Source organism: Lactuca saligna, chromosome 9 (genome assembly GCF_052625555.1).
Source record: "Lactuca saligna cultivar CGN05327 chromosome 9, ASM5262555v1, whole genome shotgun sequence".
Lineage (NCBI taxonomy): Eukaryota > Viridiplantae > Streptophyta > Magnoliopsida > Asterales > Asteraceae > Lactuca > Lactuca saligna.
In genome coordinates, this window is record NC_136425.1 from 180955390 (window position 1) to 180977735 (window position 22346).

General features: G+C 37.1%; 1 protein-coding gene and 1 non-coding gene across 2 annotated transcripts in view; one reads left to right on the forward strand and one right to left on the reverse strand.

The window, feature by feature from the left end:
- Positions 1-13861: 13861 nt before the first annotated feature.
- LOC145018878 (small nucleolar RNA R71) lies at positions 13862-13967 on the reverse strand. Its single transcript, XR_013667239.1, has one exon. It is a non-coding gene; the product is annotated as a small nucleolar RNA R71 (small nucleolar RNA).
- Positions 13968-14470: 503 nt separating this feature from the next.
- The window catches only part of LOC145017002 (endo-1,4-beta-xylanase 5-like), a 29799-nt gene continuing 21923 nt past the window's right edge, over positions 14471-22346 (forward strand). Inside the window, exons 1-3 of the mRNA XM_078975122.1 lie at positions 14471-14749; positions 15514-16470; positions 17319-17459. Coding sequence (XP_078831248.1) covers positions 14471-14749; positions 15514-16470; positions 17319-17459 — 1377 coding nt within the window. The remainder of the gene's footprint in view (positions 14750-15513; positions 16471-17318; positions 17460-22346) is intronic.

The window sequence follows — 22346 nt, forward strand, 5'->3', positions numbered from 1 at the left end:
ATTAAGGGAAAGAAAATGTCCATCTACCGATCTACGTATTGTTTCTGCGCAACTTTCATTAAATAAAATCATTAAATAAAATCAATTAAGCGAAAGAAAATATTATCCTACATTTTGTTTCTGCGCAACTTTCATATTTTGGTGGGTTACGGTGAACCCCTTCTTTTTCATCATGTACCATTAGACAAGTAGGCCACTTCACTTGCCACATGTCTAAATATTTGAGATGTCACAATGACCCTCTATGGGATCGATGAATTTCTCTATATTGTAACCTCTATGAATCAGATCTAGGTCAAGAGACCCTGCCAAAAACGTGAATCGACTCCAACGTTTCGTTAACCTCCCGTGATTGTGATGTCGAGCGTCCTCAACCAGGTTTTTTACAAGCATATGATGGATAGTCCTTACAAGCCCTCAATTCAACATTGTAGTGTTCTTCTAAAAACCATTGCAGGCAACATTTCACCAAATTTGGATCTTGTTTTTCGGGTAGTAAATAAATTTGAAGCCACGGGAAACTCTCTTTCAAAAAGCGTTTATGATGGTATTTATAGATCATTAACAAGTGTAGGTCAATTTGATGAAGCCAAGAAGATGATGATAGCCATGAAAGATGCAGGATACGAACCCAATAACATAACCTACAGTCAATTAATCTTTGGTATATGCAAAGCCAGAAGACTAGAAGATGCAGCCAAGGTGCTCGATGAAATGCAAGCAAATGGTTGCAATCCTGACATCAAGACATGGATGATTCTAATCAAGGGACACTGTTTAGCCAATGAAGTTGACAAAGCTCTGATCATTTTCGCCAACATGATCGAGAAAGGTTGCAAGGCTGATGCAGATCTTTTGGACGTTTTGGTACATGGGTTATTGAGTCAAAATAAGGCCATTGAAGCACACTAGGTGCTTGTTGAAATGACTGAGACAAGACAGGTGGGGTGAAACCATGGCAGGCGACTTACAAGAATTTGATCAAAAAACTGTTGTTAGAGAGGAAATTTGAGGAGGCCTTGAAGCTCCTAAGGCTGATCCAAAAACTGCTTGTAAGGACTATCCATCATATGCTCGTAAAGCTCTACTTCTTCTTTCTTGAACATTCAGGACGTTGGGTTTGATTTTGGCTTAATTTCATCTGGGTTCAATTTTTAATGGTGGGGTTTTGATTTAGGCTTAATTTCATCCTCCAGCCATAAACACATGATCTTCATCCCCTGATCTCTCCCAATCTTGATCTGATTTGGGCAGTGGGAAGGGTCAACTAGTGAGTGGAGGGGAGGGGAGTGCTTTCACCGGCTGGTGGCTAAAGTAGAGATGAAGCAGAGCAACGAAAAAAGGAGGCATCATCGTTGACGGTAACCAAAGCAACGATATATAGGGTTCGGTAAACAGGACGGTCATAGTTTCAAACCTGTGATGTTTTTATTTTTCTGAAGTAATGGTGAGGTTTGATTTGGGTTTAATTTTGATAGGGATACCTTCATCTTCAATTTCATACCCAAGATAAAAAAAAATGCTTTCATTTATTTTAGAAAGAAAACCAGGATGGAAGGAGGGAATGAGACGATTTGAAGAAGGAAATAAGGGAAGAAGGTGGTGGTGACCAATATTTGTTGACTAGGACCGATATAGAGATATATAATTACAAATCAACATATTATTTTCTATGTGACACTCTTTTTGACATCAGTAACCTATTATTACAGGTGACTTGGCCAAAATAACCGGTAAGAGTTGAATTCGTTCCCTTATAATGCAAAAAAAATATCACAAGAGACTATTTAAACCAAAATCTGAAAGTTCGTTGGGTTACAGTAACATTTACCCATCAATTAATCAGGTGTCAAAAAAAAAGATGATTATAAAAGAGCATTAACGGATTCCAAATGTTATTATTTTATATAAAAAAAAGATTGGTAAGTACAAAACATAGGAGGATATTTAATTTCTGGTCTTTACATAATCAAATACCCTCCTACATTAATCTTCTACTCATTAGATAAAATTAAATTTTAAATAAAAAAATTGGTAGGAACAAAAGATACAAGAGTATTTAATACGAAGGTTATTTTTGGGAGTAGTATAAAGTAAAGCAGTAAATTAATGATAGAGATGTAAAACATAGAGATGTAAATTATTCTGATCACTTGTATAAAACTTTAAAATATACCTCCAGTAAGTTGCTGACGTCAAGCACCAATGGCGCAGCTGAGGTACCTAGGTAGTGGCAGAGAGGGTGGCGCTGTAAATGACGAAACAGTTGTGCACGGTGGCGACTCGCACAGAAAGAGGTCAAGATATCAAACTGAATGAGTAGATTGTGAATGAGTAGATTGTGTAGGACTAATCTACTTGATTAGTATTATAATAATAATTGTTGTTGTTATTATTATTAATATTATTTGAGTTATCGTAACAAGAAGTAGGAAGAAATGCAAAGATAGTAGGAGATTCTTTAGGAAAAATTGGGATTCGTTGGATTCGTTACAATCTTTTCAGTTTCCAGTGCTCGTTTGTTTCTAAGTTGATGTTTTGAAACTAAAAAAATACCACAATTAGGGCTGTAAACGAACCAAACGAACACGAACAAGGTTTTGTTCATGTTCGTTCGTTTAAGTTAACCGAACAACAAACGAACACGAACGGATAAACGAACGAGATTTTCTTGTTCATGTTCGTTCGTTTAACAAATTACTTTGTTCATGTTCGTTCATTTATGTTCGTGAACATGCTAAACGAACATAAACGAACAAAGATAAAAAAAAACACAGTTGAACATATATGAACATAAACGAACATATAACATATCAATATAATAAAAATTAATTGAATATAGATGAATATAAATAAACTTAAACGAACGAACATAAACGAACGTAAACAAACATCATAAACGAACGTTCACGAACATAAATGAACGAACAAGACCATTGTTCATGTTCGTTCGTTTAACTAAACGAACAATAAGTTTTGTTCATATTCGTTCATTTATTAAATAAACGAACATAAACGAACTTCCTGCCGAATAGTTCACGAACGGTTTGCCGAACGTTCAGTTCGTTTACAGCCCTAACCACAATCCAATGATCCATGAAGCAATTATCAATATTTAGAAAAAAAAAAGGTTAGTCATAAATATACCAAAATATGTGGATATGTACAAGTAAATTACAATTCCAATTTAAATATTTATTATAAAATAACAATTTCCTTCGTAAAACTGAATTTGTGTTTTGCTAAATTGTATAAGGAGTGCTTATTACTCAAAAATTGTAGATCGTGTAACTTGGGGAAACAACATCATTAATTTGTAAAAACATGTAAATGTGCAAAGAGATATTTAAAATAAAGCTAGTCATTCAAACCCTATTTTGCTCTATGGTGCGTTAATGGGCCTCTCGTTGATTTTGGTGAGCCTCTGCAAAAAAAAAAAAAATGGCCATTAAATATAATTTTTTTGTATATAAGCAAATTTCATTAATATTACTATACGTCGATAATTGTTGGAAAAAATAACCATAATATATATTATATTAATGGTGAAGCTCTCATAGCATTATTAGAAGCCGAATTCTTTAATCGTTCACCAACTCTTCGTAACGAATACTTCCTAATATATTGTTCTCAATCTATCAAATTGAGAGAAGCTTGCCCTCCTCCATTATCTAAGAACACAGAATACAAGCAACGCTATTGGGCTATTCGATATTTCCTATATTTACATGACCTAAATCAAAGAGACTATATATATCGGAGAAATTATACGTTCCCATGTTTACATGATGCACATAATATTATCGGACACTAATTATATGGACACTAATTATATGAACTCGAAATACATTTCTCAATCCAACAAAAATTCGACAACAACCCTCCAATTTCTTCAAAAGTGAAATTCAATCATACTGCAAGTTTCATAAATAAACTCCAAAATACACATATTGTAAGTTCATAAGCAAACCATGTAAATCTGAATAACTAAAATTGTCTTAGATATGTACAAGATACAAACGTCTTCAAAACTAATTCTAAAGCTATGACTGTAATGTTTGGAAATTCATAAGGTATTTATTTATTTATTTATTTGTCAAAATCATATAAGTTGTCTTGGGCTTGGTGGATTGGACCTTTTATGTGGGCTTAATCGAGGTCGTACGTTGGACGTAAGCTTGGTGTATGTGGAGTGTAGGTGGATCAAATGGAACGTGGAGGCATGTACGTGCGCGTTGCATACAAGGATGTACGCAACATACGTGTTCAGACGCAAAACCCTAATTTCTAGGGTTCAAGCACTATATAATATCATTAACTCCCAAGTGTTTGCCTCCCTATCAGCCCCTATTGTCCATAAACCATAATATCAAACCCTATAGCATTTTTGGTGTGTTCTTGACCTTGTCGAGTATATTTTTGGTAGTTTGGTGCCTTTAAAAGGAGAAAAAGTTGGTGAAGAAGTGTTGTTGGAGTTTGAGCTTGTAGATTTAGAAGTTTGGCACCTTCCTCAGTTGTAAAAAGGTATAAAGTGTTAATATTGGCCATTGAATGACCTGATCTCTTTATGTTGTGATTTATGTCTTCTTAGTCCACAAATTTGGGTCTTGAAGTGTATGGATTACTTCAGACCCTTTAGGTTGTCCTTTTTGATGTATCAATGGGTTTAGATTCATAAAAATAGAGCTTTGGATGCTAGTTCTCTTTCATGCATGAGTTTTAGCATCTTTAGAGATTAAGAAGTTAGGGTTTTTTGGTGTAAAGCTCTTTATGGCCATTCAAACTCAGAAAATTGGAGACCTTATGGTTAGAAACTCTATTTAAGACCTAGATCTTATTGTAGACGTGGACACTTAAAAGGATTAAGTCACAATTTAAGAAGTTGGTTCAACCAGAGTACGCGGGACGTACTCCTGAGTACGCGGCGCGTACTCGATAAAGTCTCGATTTCCATTGAGTTGTACGCCAGGCGTACTCAGCCTATTGACCAATTCTGACTTTTGACTTTTTGACCTTGGATCTTGGTTGACTGTTTTGACTCAAGAATGGCATTTTGGTCATTTGACCACTTTAGAGTTGCCCTTGGAGCTTTTGGGCCTTACAACCCATTAGTTGGTGATTGTTGGGCCTTAATGGGTTTAGTGGATTTAGGCCTTAGTTTTGGACCAAACTTAGCACGGGGTGGAATGGTCTTTTTACCCTTATTATGGACTGAAGATTATGGTTTTGAATCCAATTATTAATTGGATGTTATTTGGTATTGATTGCTCGAAGATTTGTTAGACAAGCAGCCATGGATTTTTAGTGTGATTCACCAGTTAGAGTTTAGTTTCCTCACCACGTATAGCGGGTCGAAGGCACTAATGCCGACCCATGATATGATCTGTTATAATACTCATTGTCTGTGTGACACTACTATGTGGATGTGCTTGTATGCTTTCTGGGCGAGGCCAGATGATTATTCTATATGTTATTAGTTGCAATATGATTCTTATATGGGTGGGGCCCGTTATTCGAGTTATGGAGGGGCCCGTTATGCTAGTTAAGGCGGGGCTTGTTATACTTATTGGACAAGTCTTGTTATACTTATTGGATAGGGTTCGTTATACGAGTTAGGGCGGGGCCCGTTATACTCAGTGGGTGGGGCCCGTTATATGCTATGTATGTTGGTATGCAGTATTTAGAGGAACTCACTAAGCTTTGTACTTACGGTTTACAGTTTATGTTTCAGGTACTTCCGGTTCTAAGGAGAAGAGCTCGGGATGACTGCATCACACACACTACATGGATTCCACACTTGATATTTCAATATGATTTTATGATATTTGATACACTTGTTTTATTTGGGATGTATGGATGATGCTGGAATACTATTTTACTTAAATTAAAAATAAAAGAAAATTTTGGATCGAATTTTTGGGACGTTTCAAGTTAGTATCAGAGTCTTGGTTTGAGGGATTTGGACACATTCTCGGGTGTGTCTGAACTCAAACTAAGGATTTGGTAAAGTTTTTCAAAAGAAACATATTTTAAGAAAAGGTTTTTCTAAAATAAGAAAGAGTGTGGTGCATGCAATCAACCGAGCTCAAGTAAGTTTTCCAAAATACCCATACATGTTATTTGATATGCTTGATCTGTGAATCTATGAATCACATTCTAGTTAGGGCTAAGGATCTGCTTAGTTTTCCATAATAGAATTCTAGGAGATAAGCCTTTGTATGCCTATTGTGTGAGCTTGTACAATTACATGCTAGTTGTGATCAATCAGTGATAGGATGGCTTGATTAGGTTATGCTTGGTTCTGATTACTTGATTCCCGAATGATGTCTGTTTTGTGCTCCTCGGAGTTCTAACTAACTTTAGCTAACTCGTAAGCGAATATGCTAAGTTACATATTATGGGAACTAGACAATTTTAGAAGGTTAGGTTTTAACTCTATTGAGCAACTCTTGTTTGAGTCCAGTCGTTGTAATGTGAGACCTCTCATTTAAATAGTTATCTAGTTTTTGTAATACGTTATTGTATTCGTGAGCTAGTTAGAGGAAGTTAACGGGAAATCCTTCTGCAGCTGATGGCGAAGAGTGGTGTGGAGTTTGCCCAAGGAAAACCTAGGATGAGATCTAGTGTTGGGAGCCTTATCTGCGAGGGGAACTGCTTGGATATAAAGTAACTTGGTTGAGTCAAGGCACTTCTTGAGGAATGTATGGATAGATGTGGAAGGTAGTATGAGCCTGTACTACTGGAAGCAGAGGATCCGTATTCGATTCAAGGAGGACAGCGACGAGGCCAGGAAGCTTGAGGAGTTGTGATTCCCCGATATGTGTGTGTGTGTATATATATATATATACACACACACACACACACACACACATATATATATATATATATATATATATATATCGATGTGTATTCTGATGGTTTGTATTGGTTAGCTTCTTGGTTTCATCATCAGCTAGTTCAGGAGCTTTTGGACCTTTGTAAGTCCTCAAGTTCATGCCTTTCTTTTCCTTGCTTGCTAGATCTAAGTTTCCACACATTTATGGCTTGTAATGTTGATTAATTTATGGAGTCCAAAAAGTTGGCAACTTTATGGATTATGATGGCATCTCAAGTCTTATATGTTCTAGATCTGGACTTTGTGTTGGATTAGTGTCTAAGTCCATAACTATATTTGGTATGTACATGACCCAGTTGTAGCATGGTCCTTTTGGTTGCCTTCACCAAAGCAACTTGAATGGATAATTAATGGAGAGAGAGGATATTATGGTTTATTAATATATTATAAGAATAATATACTAAAAGAGAAATCATATTGTTTAATTAATATTGGTCAATAATTAATTAAGGGGAATGAAAATTAGAGTGGAAATTCACTATGATTTCGTCCATGGCCTTATTCCAGAAGATTCTTTGGACTGCTTAAAGACTAAGCTATCCAATTAGGGTTTTGACTGAAACGCTAGCAGCACACCTATATAAAGGACCCTAGGGAACCCAAAACCGGCTACCACTTATTCCTAAGAGTTCTAGAGTCGAATTTGGAGCCTCCATTCCCTCTCTTCAAGATCATCTTCTTGCCTTGGTCTTTGTAAACCATTAGAGGTATTACAATTGTGATACTAAGTTCTTGAAGTTGAAGATTCTTGCTACTTGTGAAAGGTAATCATCTAAGCTTTTTTTAATTATTAATTTCAAATTTTGTATGCTAGATCTAGGGTTTGTAAGCTTTGGATAATTTGCATGTACAATAGAGAAACCTAGATCCAAAGCTTTAGGATTTTGCATGTGCACCATAGGATTGTTGTATTGCTCAAAACCCATGAGTGTATCAGAGCCTTGTTTGGTTTCTATTGTATTTGATGCATTGTGTGTTTAGTCATTGCTTGAAATCGAAAACATTTGCCTTCTACCTGACAGACTCGTTGAGTCCCCTGATGAACTCAACGAGTCCAAATGGTGACTCGATAAGTGGGAGTGTCAAACAGAGGGATTTCATGATTTTAGCTTATTTTGACTTGGGATAATTAACAAAAATGTTTTTGATTGATAAAATCCGATTTTTATTGATATCATGTGATTATCCTTGTCAAAATAAAAGATATTTATCAATTAATTAGATAATTATTTCCTTATACGATAAACCTTAATTATTTGAATTATTTGATTGCATTATCTTGCATGGAATTGGATTAGGTCAAAATTAGATAATCATCAATTAATTGTTTAATTATAATATTTGAATTTTGATCTAGATACTTTTGAAATATTTCAAAACTTGCCCTTAAGTTTTGGAATTTAAATTTTTTTATTAAAAGTTTAATTTTAAAATATTTAAATTCTAAACCCTGAATTTTACAAGTTTAAAATTCAACCCTTATACTATTAATTATAACATTATAAGAATGATTATATATATATATATATATATATATATATATATATATATATATATATATATATATATATATATATATGTATAAGATAAATGCTAGTCTTGCCGTTAGTAGGCCTCATTCACAAAGTCGATCTATAAGGTGGTATAAGGTTATTGCTTCTAAAATGACAGTTTAATGAGTGTCCACTCTCACCCACCGCTTCCTTGATTGGTGGAGGGTCGTTAGCCGAACGGGTAGGATAGGGAAACTAATTTATCATTAAAAGTATAATGATTAATAAAGTAACTAAATGTTTTTATAAAATTGTCAATCTTAGTTACTTTAGGAAAAATGTGAAAATGATGTTATTCCATGAAATTACACTTTGTACCCTTGCCAAGCCATTAGTGGAGCGTGTGTGGTTAATCGACACACTAATTTGGGTCTAGCAAAGGTGGCAAAGGGTGACTTGGTGTTTGTTATAGATCAATAGAGCGTGTGTGGCTAACCGGCACATTGATTAGGTGACTGTCACATTGGGGACACCAAGTACATTTGCATGGTTATTCATACCTTGTCCGTGATCCTCGGTATCCTAGTCACAAACTTGAAGGGCATATCGAGATGTAAACATGCAATTGTAAAGTTCAATGAATCTCAAAAGATCTGTGAGTTTTCAATACATTTAAAACTTAATCTTTTTGTTTTTGATGGTGGAAATTAGTGAATCGTCATTCACTTACCTTCAAATTATTTGTTGTTTAGATTACGACATCCTTCTTTTAAATTTCAAATAATGTTGTTGGATCCTAGCCCTAATTTTTCATTTGGGTGTTTAATTGGGGATTCTTATTTAATCAAACTTTGTCTCTTTTCCTTTTCAGATGTCTAACTCAAAAACAACAACGCTTCAGGCTCAACCTCTTCTGGCTCGTTCTCAATCATGAATTTGTGTGGCAGGGTGATTTTCGATGGGACCAATTTCAATGATTGGATCCACAATATTCGAATGGTTACCCGCTACGATGATAAGGAGTATGTCCTCGACAAGGAGCTGAAGGAGGTAAATGTCAACATTGCTACTCCTGAGGAGATCACTGCTTTTGAGGCCCACGAGCGAGATGCTACGAAAGTCAATTGCATCAAGCTCGTGACTATGACTGTAGAACTCCAAAAGTCATATGAGGACTACTATCCTTATGAAATGCACCAGGATTTACTAGACAAGTACCACCAAAGTGCCAGGTAGGAGAGGTACGAGATCATCACTTCGATGATCATGAACAAGATGAGGGACGAAGAGTCTATCACTACTCATTTGCAGAGAATACAGAGATATGTCGACTAACTTCTGATGTTAAATGTTAACTTCGATGAAGAGCTGGCGATTTGTATCATTATACACTCTTTGTCGCCTTGTTTCAACTAGTTCCGCATGACCTACCACATGAACAAGGAGAAGGTTAGCTTGAGCAAGCTTCAAGGATTGTTAAGGACTGCTGAGAGAAACCTCAAGGAAAAATATGTTACATCAACTCCCGCTACTGTTGCCCCCGTCTTGGCTGTTGGGCAGGGGAAGGGTACGAAGAGGAAGGCTCCTTCAAAGATCCACCATAAAGGAAAGTCCCATGATGGTACCTCTTCTAGTGGAACCAAGGTTGGTTCCGTTGCAACCTCCTCCAACCCGAAGGATGCAGAGTGCTACTACTGCCATGAGAAGGGGCATTGGAAACAAAGATGCCCGAAATATCTGCAAGATATCAAGGATGGGAAGATGAAGCCGTCCTTCGCAGGCATTCATACTATTCAATCTAATAACTCATTGCATGCTATTTCTTGGGTTTTTGATACAGGATGCGGTCTTCACATTTGTTTTGATTTGTAGGTCCTAATAAGAAATAGAGATGTGGAGCATGGAAAGATAAACTTGATCATGGGGAACAAAAGATCGTCGCCTGTCACCAAGATTGGAGTTTACACTTTAGTGCTTAGTAGTGGGTTAGGACCAAGGTTGTAAAAATCATTTGACAGTAGCTCGACGATCGACTGGTGTTAAGGGATTAATCGGTCTTGGCGGGGATTAATCGGGGACCATAGATTATTAATAAAATCTAAAAACTAATTAAATATTAATATATTTAAAGAAAAAACAAGTACTTCAAAATTAGAAAATAAGAAAAATTGTAATTTGGAAATTTGGAAATACGAAAATATAAACATTTTGGTATAATATTTGAAAATTTGAAAATTTGAAAATTTTGGAGTAAAAAAAGAAAGTTGATTTTTTGAATTTTTTAAAAATTCTTTTAAAATATTTTGACCTTTTTTTCGACTTTTTTCGACCATTTTTTTACTTTTGTTGACCGATTAATCCCACCAAGGCCGATTAATCCCGCCAAACCCGATTAATCCTAAATTTCCGATTAATGCCCTTATTCTCGATGATTGGAGAACGCCAAACGATTAATCCACGATTAATAGCCGATTAATCCCGATTTCTACAACTATGGTTAGGACTAGAGTTGAATAATTGTTGCTATTCGCCAGAAATGGAAAGAAACATCATTTCTTTTTCATGGTTTATATAAACAGGGATTTAGATTTTCGTTTCATAATGAAAGATGTTGTATTAATGCTTTTATTAATAGTGTTTTATATTTTGAAGCATTGCCTTGTAATGGAATATATGAAACTCTGATGGTTTAGAAAACTTAGGAAATGATTTGTTGCATATCGAATCTTCCAATAGTTTGGACAAAGCATGCATGTGACATTGTCGCCTTGAACATGTCAACAAGAAACGCATAGCCCAACTCCAAAAGGATGGAGTGTTGGAGTCATTCGACCTTAGAGATAATGACATGTACGAGTCTTGTTTACTTGGAAAGATAACCAAGTCACCCTTCACTGGTACATGTGAAAGGGGTGAGGGTTTATTGAATCTCATACACACCGATGTATGTGGGCCCTTTAGATCCAACACAGGGAATGCAAGCCGATTCTGTGTGACTTTCACCAATGATTATAGCAGATATGGATATATCTACTTAATCAAGCATAAGTCAGAAACCAGTGAAAAGTTCAAAGAGTTTAAGCAATAAGTAGAGAATCAGTGATATGTGCATATTTAGCTATATATTTAGTATAGATTTTTATTATTTATTAGCTATTTATTTGCAATTTATGGATAAAAGGTACTTAATTGTGTTTAAATTATATTTTTAGTCCAAAAGATTTGCTCGGGAGCAAAAGGAAGCAGGAGATGCAATCGGAAGTTCGGGAGTTGAAATAAAGAAGAAAAATGTCGAAAAAAGAAGAACTCGACGAGTCAACGCCTGACTCGGTGAGGCGGATCGAAGGTTCGCGAAACTATAGAAGTCCTTGTCGTACACGGATTCTTGATGAGGGACTCGGCGAGTCGGTACCATGACTCGACGAGTCAACTCTGTTTCCAGAAAACTATAAATACGGACTTTAAGACCGATACCAAAGACTTCTTGAGAACCCTAGGAGGCTAAGCTGTGATTGAGAATACGGTGGAAGCTTTGGGAAGTGAAGAATCAACCCTACGTTCGATTTTGAGGAGGATTAAGGCAATTTCTAGTTCATTCTTTGTTAATCTTTTGATTGAGTCATGTTTGAACTAATTGAATTCGTTTTTGAGTTTGTTTTTACTACAATTATAAACTATGACCTTTATCTTCTGTTTAGGGTAGATGATTTTGTGAATATGGATTGATTTTATGGTTAGGATTAATTTAATTTGGTGATTTTGTTTTGTTAAGCTTGTTAAAGAACCTCATGTGTTAATAACAACTATTTTTTAGTTAATAAATCAGTAATTAAGTGGTATGAGCATCTCTTAGTTACTAATATCATATGATTTATGTGAAAACTTAGTTATATGCCTAGGAATAACGAATATGAAACTAGGGTTAACTATAAGATAGGTAAGTTAATGTGTGAGCTTGTATCATGAACCATCATCAAGAAGTTAATTGAACGACCAATTTAATTAACCACTACAAGTCTTACTAAACCTGAATTATTAAACTAGGAAATTCATTAATTTAGACAACTGGCCATTGTTTGAATTGATCTGTTTTCGAAGGATTAGGAAAAGCGAACGTGAACCTAATCATCTTAAATGGTAGCCAATTAAACTTAATCCAAAGCATTTACCATAAAATCAACCATAGGAACAAATGATTTGAACCTAAACAGAAGTCTCCTTAATTATTGAATTTAATGATTTTTGTTGCTTTAGCTTTAGTTATTTAGTTTAAGTCTTAGCTAAATATTTAAGTGTCTAGTCTTGTAAAACTAGAGAAAACTTTACTTTCTATTACTTGTTCTTAGATAATATTAGTAATTAGTTTAATTTTCGTCCCTAAGTTCGATACCCTACTTATTTAACTACCCCACAATTGATAGGTCCACTGCCTTTGTGTGTCTAATTCATAATTAAAAAGTAGGACAAACCTTAGTTCGTTTCACACACATCAAGTTTTTTGCCGTTACCGGGGAACAGTTCAAAAATTATCACTAATTTCTAGTTTTATCGATCCTTTGTGTGAGATTTATCTTGCACAAAGTTATTTCTTAAGTAATTCAGTTATTAGGTTAAGTTTTAATATATCTGTTTTTAGAATTTCAGTTAATTTTTTTTCCTGTTTTAGCCTTGAACTTGCTGAGTGCAGTCGAAGCTACTCGTCTAGTCCATAGCTGATTTCCAGTTTTGTTTTTTTATTTTTTTTCTTTTTATGCGTGTTTCTTGCTTTGGTTGCAGGTATTACATGACCCGAGGATCCAACACACCTTTGGTTCCTCCATTTGAAGACCCGGAATCCACTCTCAGGAAAAACAAGTATAAAGTACTTGAAGACAATAACCCACCAAAGAAGTCACCCTTCAAGGACCTTAAATCAGTCTTTGGGAGGAAGAAAAACAAGAAAGCAGGTGATTCTAGCAGTCAAAAAAGCAAAGGAAGCAACTGTGGAAATCTTGGAGACGATACACTCTACAAAGAAACCGAATTTGAGTACGAGCACGAATCCGAATACGAAGAAGGAAGCGACCTAGAAGGAGAACTCGACAACACCATGGCTAACATCGATGAAGTTCCCATGGGAGAATGGAAGAAAAGGATACGTGATGATACCGACCCAGGACTTGTGCAACCCGCAATTCCTGCGACTGCCACCTTTGAACTTAAAGGCCACATACTTGCTCAACTTAAGGAGATCCCATTCTACGGGAAGGATCACGAAGACGCATACAAGCATCTAGAAGAGGTCAACGATATAGCCGACTACTTCAATATTCCTAATGTACCTCGCGACACAATTTAACTTCGGATGTTACCGGTCACATTCAAGGGAGCTGTGAAAGATTGGGTGAAATCACCCCCTTCCGGATCCATCACTACTTGGGCCAAAATGAAAACTGAATTTATAGACCAAATTTTCCCTCCCTCAAAAATAGCCAAGTTGAATAAGCCATAGCCAATTTTGAGCAACAAGCTGGAGAGTCACTTTATGAGGCATGAGAGAGATACAAGGGCCTACTAAGGAACTTCCCACATCATGATTTGAATAGTCAACAAGAAGTCTCCATTTTCTATGATGGAGTAAATTTAACAACTAGGCAGCTCCTTGATTCGTAAGGGCCTCTCACAAAGAAAGCACCCCCGGTGATAAAAGAGCTAATTGAAGAATTCTCTAAACACTCTAGAAAATATCATAACCCAAGGAATGAACTAAGTCGAGGGGTGGTGAACTCAATTAATGATAGCATGGCAGTAATGATGGCTAAGTTAGAGAATTTGGATCGAAGAATGACTAAGATTGACCAATCCATCCATGCCATTAGGGTGGGTTGTGAAAACTGTAGAGGACCTCAACTCACTAAAGATTGTGATCTTGACGAGAACGCGGACCAGAAGGTGCAAGTGTGCTATTCAAGTAGTGATAGGTATGATGACAATTGACAGAAACCCAAGAAAGAATGACTACCTTATGATGAGTACAAAAAGGTAATGGAGGAGAAGTATAAGAAAAAAAGAAAGGGGCTTTTATCAAAATGAGGAACCGGTGATGGAGAAGAAATCTGATTTGGAAGATATGTTCTCAAGATTTGTAGTCGCGTCCGAGAAAAGGCACAATGATACTGATGCTGAAGTGAAAGAGCAGCGAATTATGCTTAGAGAGCATCAAGCTGTGATGAAAGATCAACAAAATATGCTCAGGAATCAGCAAGCATCTATTCATAACATTGAAAAACAGTTAGGCCAGCTTCCACAACAAATCAACCAAAGAGCAACCAGTGAACTTTCTAGCAATACCGAACAGAATCCTAGAATGGCGCATGTGAAGGTAATAACAACAGATTCTGAAACAATTTTCACTCCTCTGACCCCTGTCTAGAAGAATATAAACATGGTGCAAACAGAAGAGGTAAATAGTTGGGAATCGAGTAAACCCGACTCGACTCACCGAGTCGCCAACAAGGACTTGACGAGTCCAAGACCTGATGACACAAGCAGCTTTCTTTTGAAACCTTACCGGCCCCCTTTGCCATTTCTGAGCCGAGCCGTACCTAATGAGCATATTCAAGAATATAGGAGGTTTATGGAGCATATAAGGGCACTCCAAGTGAATATTCCATTTGTTGAAATGATAATTCAAACACCAAAATATGCAAGTTTGCTTAAAAACCTCTTTACAACTAGAAGAAATATGGAAGAAGTTGCTGAAATAGTGTTGAATGAACTACCAGAAAAGAGGGGTGATCCGGGAAGCATCACCGTACCTTGTTAATTTGGGAACATAATGACCACACGAGCATTGACTGATTCAGGGGCAAGTATTAATATTATGTCATATTCCTTCTTCCAAAACTTAAACCTTCCGGTCCCAAAGCCTATTCATATGAAAATCCATTTGGCTGAAAAAACGATAATACATCCAATGGGAGTGTTTTAAGATCTTCTTATCAAAGTTGATAAACTAGTATTTCCTGTTGACTTCATAATATTAGACATGGAGGAGGACCTTAAAGTACCAATCATTCTTGGGCGACTGTTCTTGAATACCGCTTGTGCATTGGTAGATATGCATGAATCTATGCTAACATTAAGGGTGGGGGTGATTTGTTGATTTTTAAAAATGAGGAAAAGGATAAGCACATAGAGTCAAGAGAAGATAAAGTTTCCTCAATAGATTTGGTGGATGAATTGTTAGAAAAAGAGCTTGTGTGCTTGCATGAAATCAATCCAAGTCAATTCTTGTTATCTTTGGAAGAAAATTCTGATGCCAAAGGAGATCTGGAGGAGCTAAAGAGGTTGATCTTGGAAGCTGATTATCAAAAAAGCCTTAGAAGTATTAGAAGTTCACTGACTTGCCAAGTCGTACATTCTAACTCAACGAGTACATATGTAAAATCCCGATTTGTTGAAGTTTTTAGTCTGCAAACCATTAGTACCCTTTATGAACCAGATGTGCACGTTTTGCCTGATTATGTGGAGAATCTTCTTGAGGAAAGCAAAGTTGTTAAAGTTTTCATCAACTTTGAGAATTCACATTTGGCTTGTCTTGAAACAATTGTGCTAAATGATGAGGCTGCTCAAGAAGAGAATAAAGAAAGTTTAGAAGATAAACGGGATACTAAAACTTGGAATAATGATAACCATAACTCTTTCATTGAATCACATATAGCGATGTCAACCAAAAGCAAAAGAACCAAGCCTCGTGCCCTTGTCTATACTACGTTTGAAGTTTTCACTTTCAAAACACCAGATTATTTAATATGTGATGAAAGTGAGGAAGAATTTGTGCCTTCAAGTGATGATGAGTTAATGACAGAAAAGGCAATCGAGGAAGATAAAGAAGGAAGGGAAATGATGGGGCATGAAAAGGAAGAAGTGAAAAAGAAGAGGCATAGTAAAGGGATAAAGCGTAAAGCTGAAGAAATTGTTGCAAGAAAGAGAACGGAAGAACTGAAGAGGGCATATAAGAGAAGAATCTTATCTCTACAAGACAAAATACAAAGTACAAAAACTGAAAAAGGAGATCCTAATGGACGAAGCAGCAGCAATGTAAAGTGGGATCGAGTCCAACTAAAGACTCCTAAAAAAAGAAGCGCTTAACGGGAGGCAACCCGTCAATAGAGTTTTCTTTTCTTTTCGTTTTCGTTTTTGTTTTGTGTGGTTTTCTTGGGATTTTTTTCTATCCAAATCTTCATTTTCATCTATAAATGATTGCTTGAGGACAAACAACGTCTGAGTGTGGGGTATGGTAAATTTTTTAGAAATAATGATTTTTATTGACTCGACGAGTTCATCCATAACTCGGCGAGTCCACACGAATCAGGGAAGTTTTAATCACGACCTGACTCGGTAAGTTCGTATGCTAACTCAACGAGACAATTAAATTTACTGGAAAAAGAATAAATTTTACGTTTCTGTAAAATTAGGTTTATTTACCCTAATTGAGAAAACACATTCATTCAAACGAGCCGACACCCACTCGACGTGCCAAGATTCTCTCAAGCGGCCATCTTCATTTTTCTTTGATTTCTTCTACTTCCTCCCCACAAGGTAACGTTTGTTGTTTATAATCTTGTTAAAGCTCTAATTTTTGCAGAATAATGGTCCCATTTTGTTGCAAACTCGGTTTTTACTTGATTAAGGTTCCAGGGTTTCAAAATTTTGTCTAAATAGAATGTTATACGTGAAATTTATTGTGAATCAATACTTAATATGCATTCCTAGACAAACCCCTGGAAACAATTTTGAGTTTTGTTGGATGAGTTGGTAGAAATCAGACATGCGACTCAAGTAGTTAATATGACTCGCCGAGTCTATTCGTGGACTCGCCGAGTCAGACCTCATTTTTTTTAATGTTCTATGTTTTCTGTGTTTGTATGGATTGTGTCATTTTGCAGAAAATGTTTTCAAGAGGTGGACAGAGCTCTAGAGGTAACCACGGGGATCATCCTTGGTTAAACTTTCCAAGAACTGATTCAAAATCCACGATGAAACGATGGAAGAAGAAGTTGGTTGAAGTTAAAAAGAAAGAAATTTATGTACCAAATGCAATAAGTTGGGAATGGCTGGGGAGAGTCTGATATGAGGAGGAGTTGGCCCCATTTCTTGTCAAAGCATTTATGCATAAAGGGGTATCCATCACTTGTGATGGATGGAGCCGACTATTCCGTATGTAAGAACCGGTGTTCAAGGAGTTGTGTTGGGAGTTTTTCTCAACCATAAACTTTCGCGAAAGAAACGATTATTACAACCCGGGAATCATTACCTTTTGCCTTGGTGATGAATTCCGCCAATGTAGTATGGTGGAACTTGCTTGCAGTGGGGTATATATGACCAATAATTGGTCAGCACCGAAGGTTTTGGCAACTTTCTGGAGCATAGTCACAAGGAATTCTCGGAGGCTGTTGTGGGTTCCACTTGGTGGAACACTATTGCCAACAAGGTTTATATCCCCAAGTCCGCTCAAGAGGGGAGTATTAGATCACCGACCCATCGATTGATTCACTGCCTCATTGCTAATACAATCAACATGTGAAAAGATGACGATAAGGTTCCCAACCTTGATGTTTTTTATTTATGGAGTATTATTACTCCAAACACTTTCTGTAATCTTCCGCACTGCATAACATCTTATTTAGCTGAGGGAGCGGTCAAGGATCGAAAAAATTTAAAGATCATTGGCGGGATGTTTGTGACCCACCTAGCAAAATCATATGGGTTAATGGAGAGAGGAGCATGGAACTTGATGAAAATGGTCCCGACCCTTCCTTTTAATATCATTCTTTTTAGAAGAGCAAGAATTATTGAAGATTGTGGATGGGTCCACTATTCCGTTCCTCATGATGATGCGGTGATAGGACCCGAGGAGTCGAGAAGGAGGGTAAGGCCGAGACATCACCGAGCACGTGAAGACCCACCGGTGATTCTGATTGAAGATGAGATACCCGAGGAATGGTTTAATGTGTAGGGAATGAGATACCAAGATGATTTGGGAAGGAGCTTAAATTTCACCAACCGGTCATTTATCTAAATGTTTAATCACTTCAACATCCAACATGTAGATTGTAGCACCTAGTTTCCGGTACGTACTCCATGCTATTTATTTTCTTAAGATAATATATTTTGCCTTGGACTCGGCGAGTTGATGGGCCAACTCGCCGAGTATGAGTGGGACAAGGTACAGGGGTTGGACTCTGGACTCGGCGAGTCGGTCCCCGGACTCGGGGAGTAGCCCCTGGTTGGGCAAAAACCTTAATCCGGGTGTTTGTACCCTATTTAAACACTCTATCTTGGCCTCCTTTGTCCCTAACACTTCCAGAGAACATTAGAGTGCGACCCTAGCCCCCATATTGTTCTTAAGAGTGTTTTTGGTCTTGTGAAGGAGGTTGGAGCTTAGAAGAAGAAAAAGGTGGTTGAAGAAGTGCAAGGAGAGGAGTAGATCCGAACTCTACTTAGGGAGAAGCTTCCATTCAGGTAGAAAAGTCTCTACCTTGATCTTTAGATCATTAGTTACCATTTTTGTCCCAAATGGGTGGTTTTCAAGCCCTAAAACACCAAACTCTATGTTTGGTGCTTAATGATCCGAAAGGACTTATGATCTGGACTTATTGGATGAATTAGTAGCATAAAGTTCATGTGGTTGAAGTGATTGAGGTCCCCATTGAGTCTATGACCTCTTGAAGAGTTTGGTTTTGACCTTTTGAGCTTATAGGGCCATGCATGCACGTAAAGTTTGCAACTTTACATGATAAGCATGCTCAAGGAACATGGATCTATGGTTTTGAAGCGTTGCATGTCTCAGATTTGGCCTATATGGGAAATGGGTCATAGGGACTTGGTGAGTCCCAAGGAGGAACTCGGCGAGTTCCATGAAGATGGCCTTAGACTCGGCGAGTTGGATGAACAACTCGGCGAGTCCTATGAAGATTTCATGGAACTCGGCGAGTTCTTCTTCAAACTCGGCGAGTCGGGTCACGAGTCGGTTCAATCGTCCCAAGTCATGAGTTAAGGGTGATTCAGTGAGTGGGAAGAAGGATTGGTTGAGTAGGACCGGGTTAGTAGGAAAAGGACTCAGCGAGTCCAGTCAAATGGACATTGACTTTGACCAAGGAGTTGACCTTGGGCCAAGGGAGGGTCAGTCTTTTGACCTAAGGGTATTTATGGGTGTCTAACCTATGTTTATGGTTTATAGCCGGAGGATTTGCGACCCAGCAGTTAGACGCTCAGCAAGCAGACTTCAGTAGCTACTTTCGAGGTGAGTTACCTTCCAGTAGCGGTGGGTCTAAGGCCATAATGGTGGCCCACCAGTAGGAGACGTATGATAGATGATTGTCTTTGTGATATCATCTAGGTTTGCTACTACCTAATATGTTATATGCTAGCATGATATGTTGTACGTGATAGTAGTAAGGTTCGTTTGTTAGGACCGAAGGGTATTCAGACACCCCAGACACGTCTGACAGTATGTGGTTATATGTTGCATGCTGGCTTGTTATGTTATATGCGATAGAGGTAGTAGGAGGGGACCAGTCCCCGAGTTCGGTTGATAGGACCGAAGGGTAGTCCAGGCACCCCATATATGTCTGATAATATGTTATGTTATGATATATGTGATAGTAGCAGTAGGGGGTGAAATAGTCCCCAAGGTTCAGTCGTTAGGATCGAAGGGTATTCAGCACCCCAAAATGGCTTGACATGGGTAGTCAGCACCTCAGAATGGCTTGATACGGGTAGGTCGGCACCCCAGAATGGCCGTAGCGGGTAGGTCGGGCACCCCAGAAATGCCTGGCAATATGTATGATATGTGATTGTATGGTATGTGGTATGATGGGGGAACTCACTAAGCTTCGTGCTTACAGTTTTCATTTTTGGTTTTAGGTACCTCTTCTTCGAAGGGGAAGGAGTTGGCGCAGTAGCAGCACATCACACACACGCTTTGTATTCCGCACTATGAGATCCTCTTGGGGATTTGTACTCTGATTTTATTCTATTTTTATAAACTGGTTTCCAGACACGCACATCTTTTATGAAATGATACGATCGGTGAATGTTTTATTCTAATGTTTTGCTAAGTATGTGTATTTAAAAAATGAAATTTTTGGCTCGTATTTTCGGGATGTTACATAGATGGGGGAGAATTTCCTTATGTACCTACTTGGGAAGAACAGATAAATGCACGAAGGAGTGAAACCGGTGGGAGTGGAGCAAGATAAGATGATGAAGAGGAAGAAGATGAAGATTGAAGTTCTATCCTTTTTATTTGTTTGGTTGTGTTGTTTGCTTGTTTTTATTTGTTTTGTTTGAACTTCTAAATAGGATTTGGTTTGTTTTATTTTATGTTTGTTGTTGGTTCTTCTCAGAATTTGAATTAGGGTATGCATGCAAAGGGTCTAGAGAGTGAAAGAAAAAGGGAAAGAGTCAAGTCTAGCCGAGAGAGAGTGAAGTTTTGAGTCCAAGTATCGAGTCCGGTTCAAGAGAGGGTTAAAGAGTGCGTGAATACTGAAGAAGAGAAGAACATAAGTGTCTTTTTAATGCTACTTCAGCATACCAAACTGGATTTGAAGCATAATACACATTTTTATCACATAGTGTGGAACTCGTAGAGTGCACATCCTGAACTCGACGAGTCATAGGCAATTTCATAAATTCTGCCATTTTCGCGACACAACTCGACGAGTTGCGTTTCATTCCACCTTTAAAGCTACTGATTTGATGATATTTTACATGACACTTGACTGCATTTTTTAAGATTAATTCCTGAAGTTTTCCGAGAGTTTGTCCTGAATTTTGGAGCTGCACCACACGAGACGTTTGACACCCAAGACATGGATGATTTGTTCCCATGTCTAAAGTCAACTGAAGATGGAGCTCAAAAGCAGAAAATCAACCTCACGACTACTATCCCAGGGGAGTTTGTTCCAATTCCCTCTTTAATTTATTGTTTTTTATATCATGCATGACATGTAATGGGGACATTGCATAATTTAAGCGTGAGGTAGGGGTTGGTTACACTGGTTAAATTTTAAAAAATTTTCTAGGATTAATTCAGAAAATTATGGTAAAATCAATTAGGATTCCATGCTAGTATTGTGTTTGATGATTCTTTGAAGACCCAAATGTTTATTTAAGCCTATATACGTTATAATGCATTTGTGGCCTCCTTTATTATAGTGAAATCATGGGACAAAAACACAACCTAGCTTAGTTTGAAGGATGCAACATGTTTAGCATCGTGTACTTGAAATGTATCCAAAAAGACAAATATTTTAACCAATAAAGGTTGAAGTTGAGCACCCTTGCTTAAGCATGTAGGATTTGAGTGAAAAAAAAGTGAGTTACATGTTAAAAAAAAAAAAGAATTACAAGAAAAGTTGTAAGAATTTTGGACAAATTAAAGTGAAAATCAAAAAATCAAAATTCTGAAGAATAAAATAATTGAAGATACCAAAAACCAAAAGGTTGTGAATTCAAGGAGATTAAAGTCGAATTATCAAGAGTGAAGAATTCCAAAAGAGCTCAATAATGGTATCAAAAATTGTAATTTTTTAGATTATGTATGTTTGAATTGTTTTACCAAAAATATCTTGAGGTTAAGAAGTTTTTTGCGGATGGATATAAAGGGATGCATAAAAGGAACATTGTTCAAAAGAAGTGGGCGAGTGTTTATGAGGATTGTTAGTATTTAGAATTAGAGGGGTCCTTAGGAAAAAATTTAGACACAAATGCATGCGTTGCGGTCTTGACATAACGGTTAGGTTTGATTGGGATTGTCTTGTGTAATATTAGTGTGCTAAAATTCAGTATTGCTTGGGGGAAAGAAAAAGTAAAGTGTGGGGAATTTAATATGTGCATATTTAGCTATATATGTAGTATAGATTTTTATTATTTATTGGCTAATTATTTTCAATTTATGGACAAAAGGTACT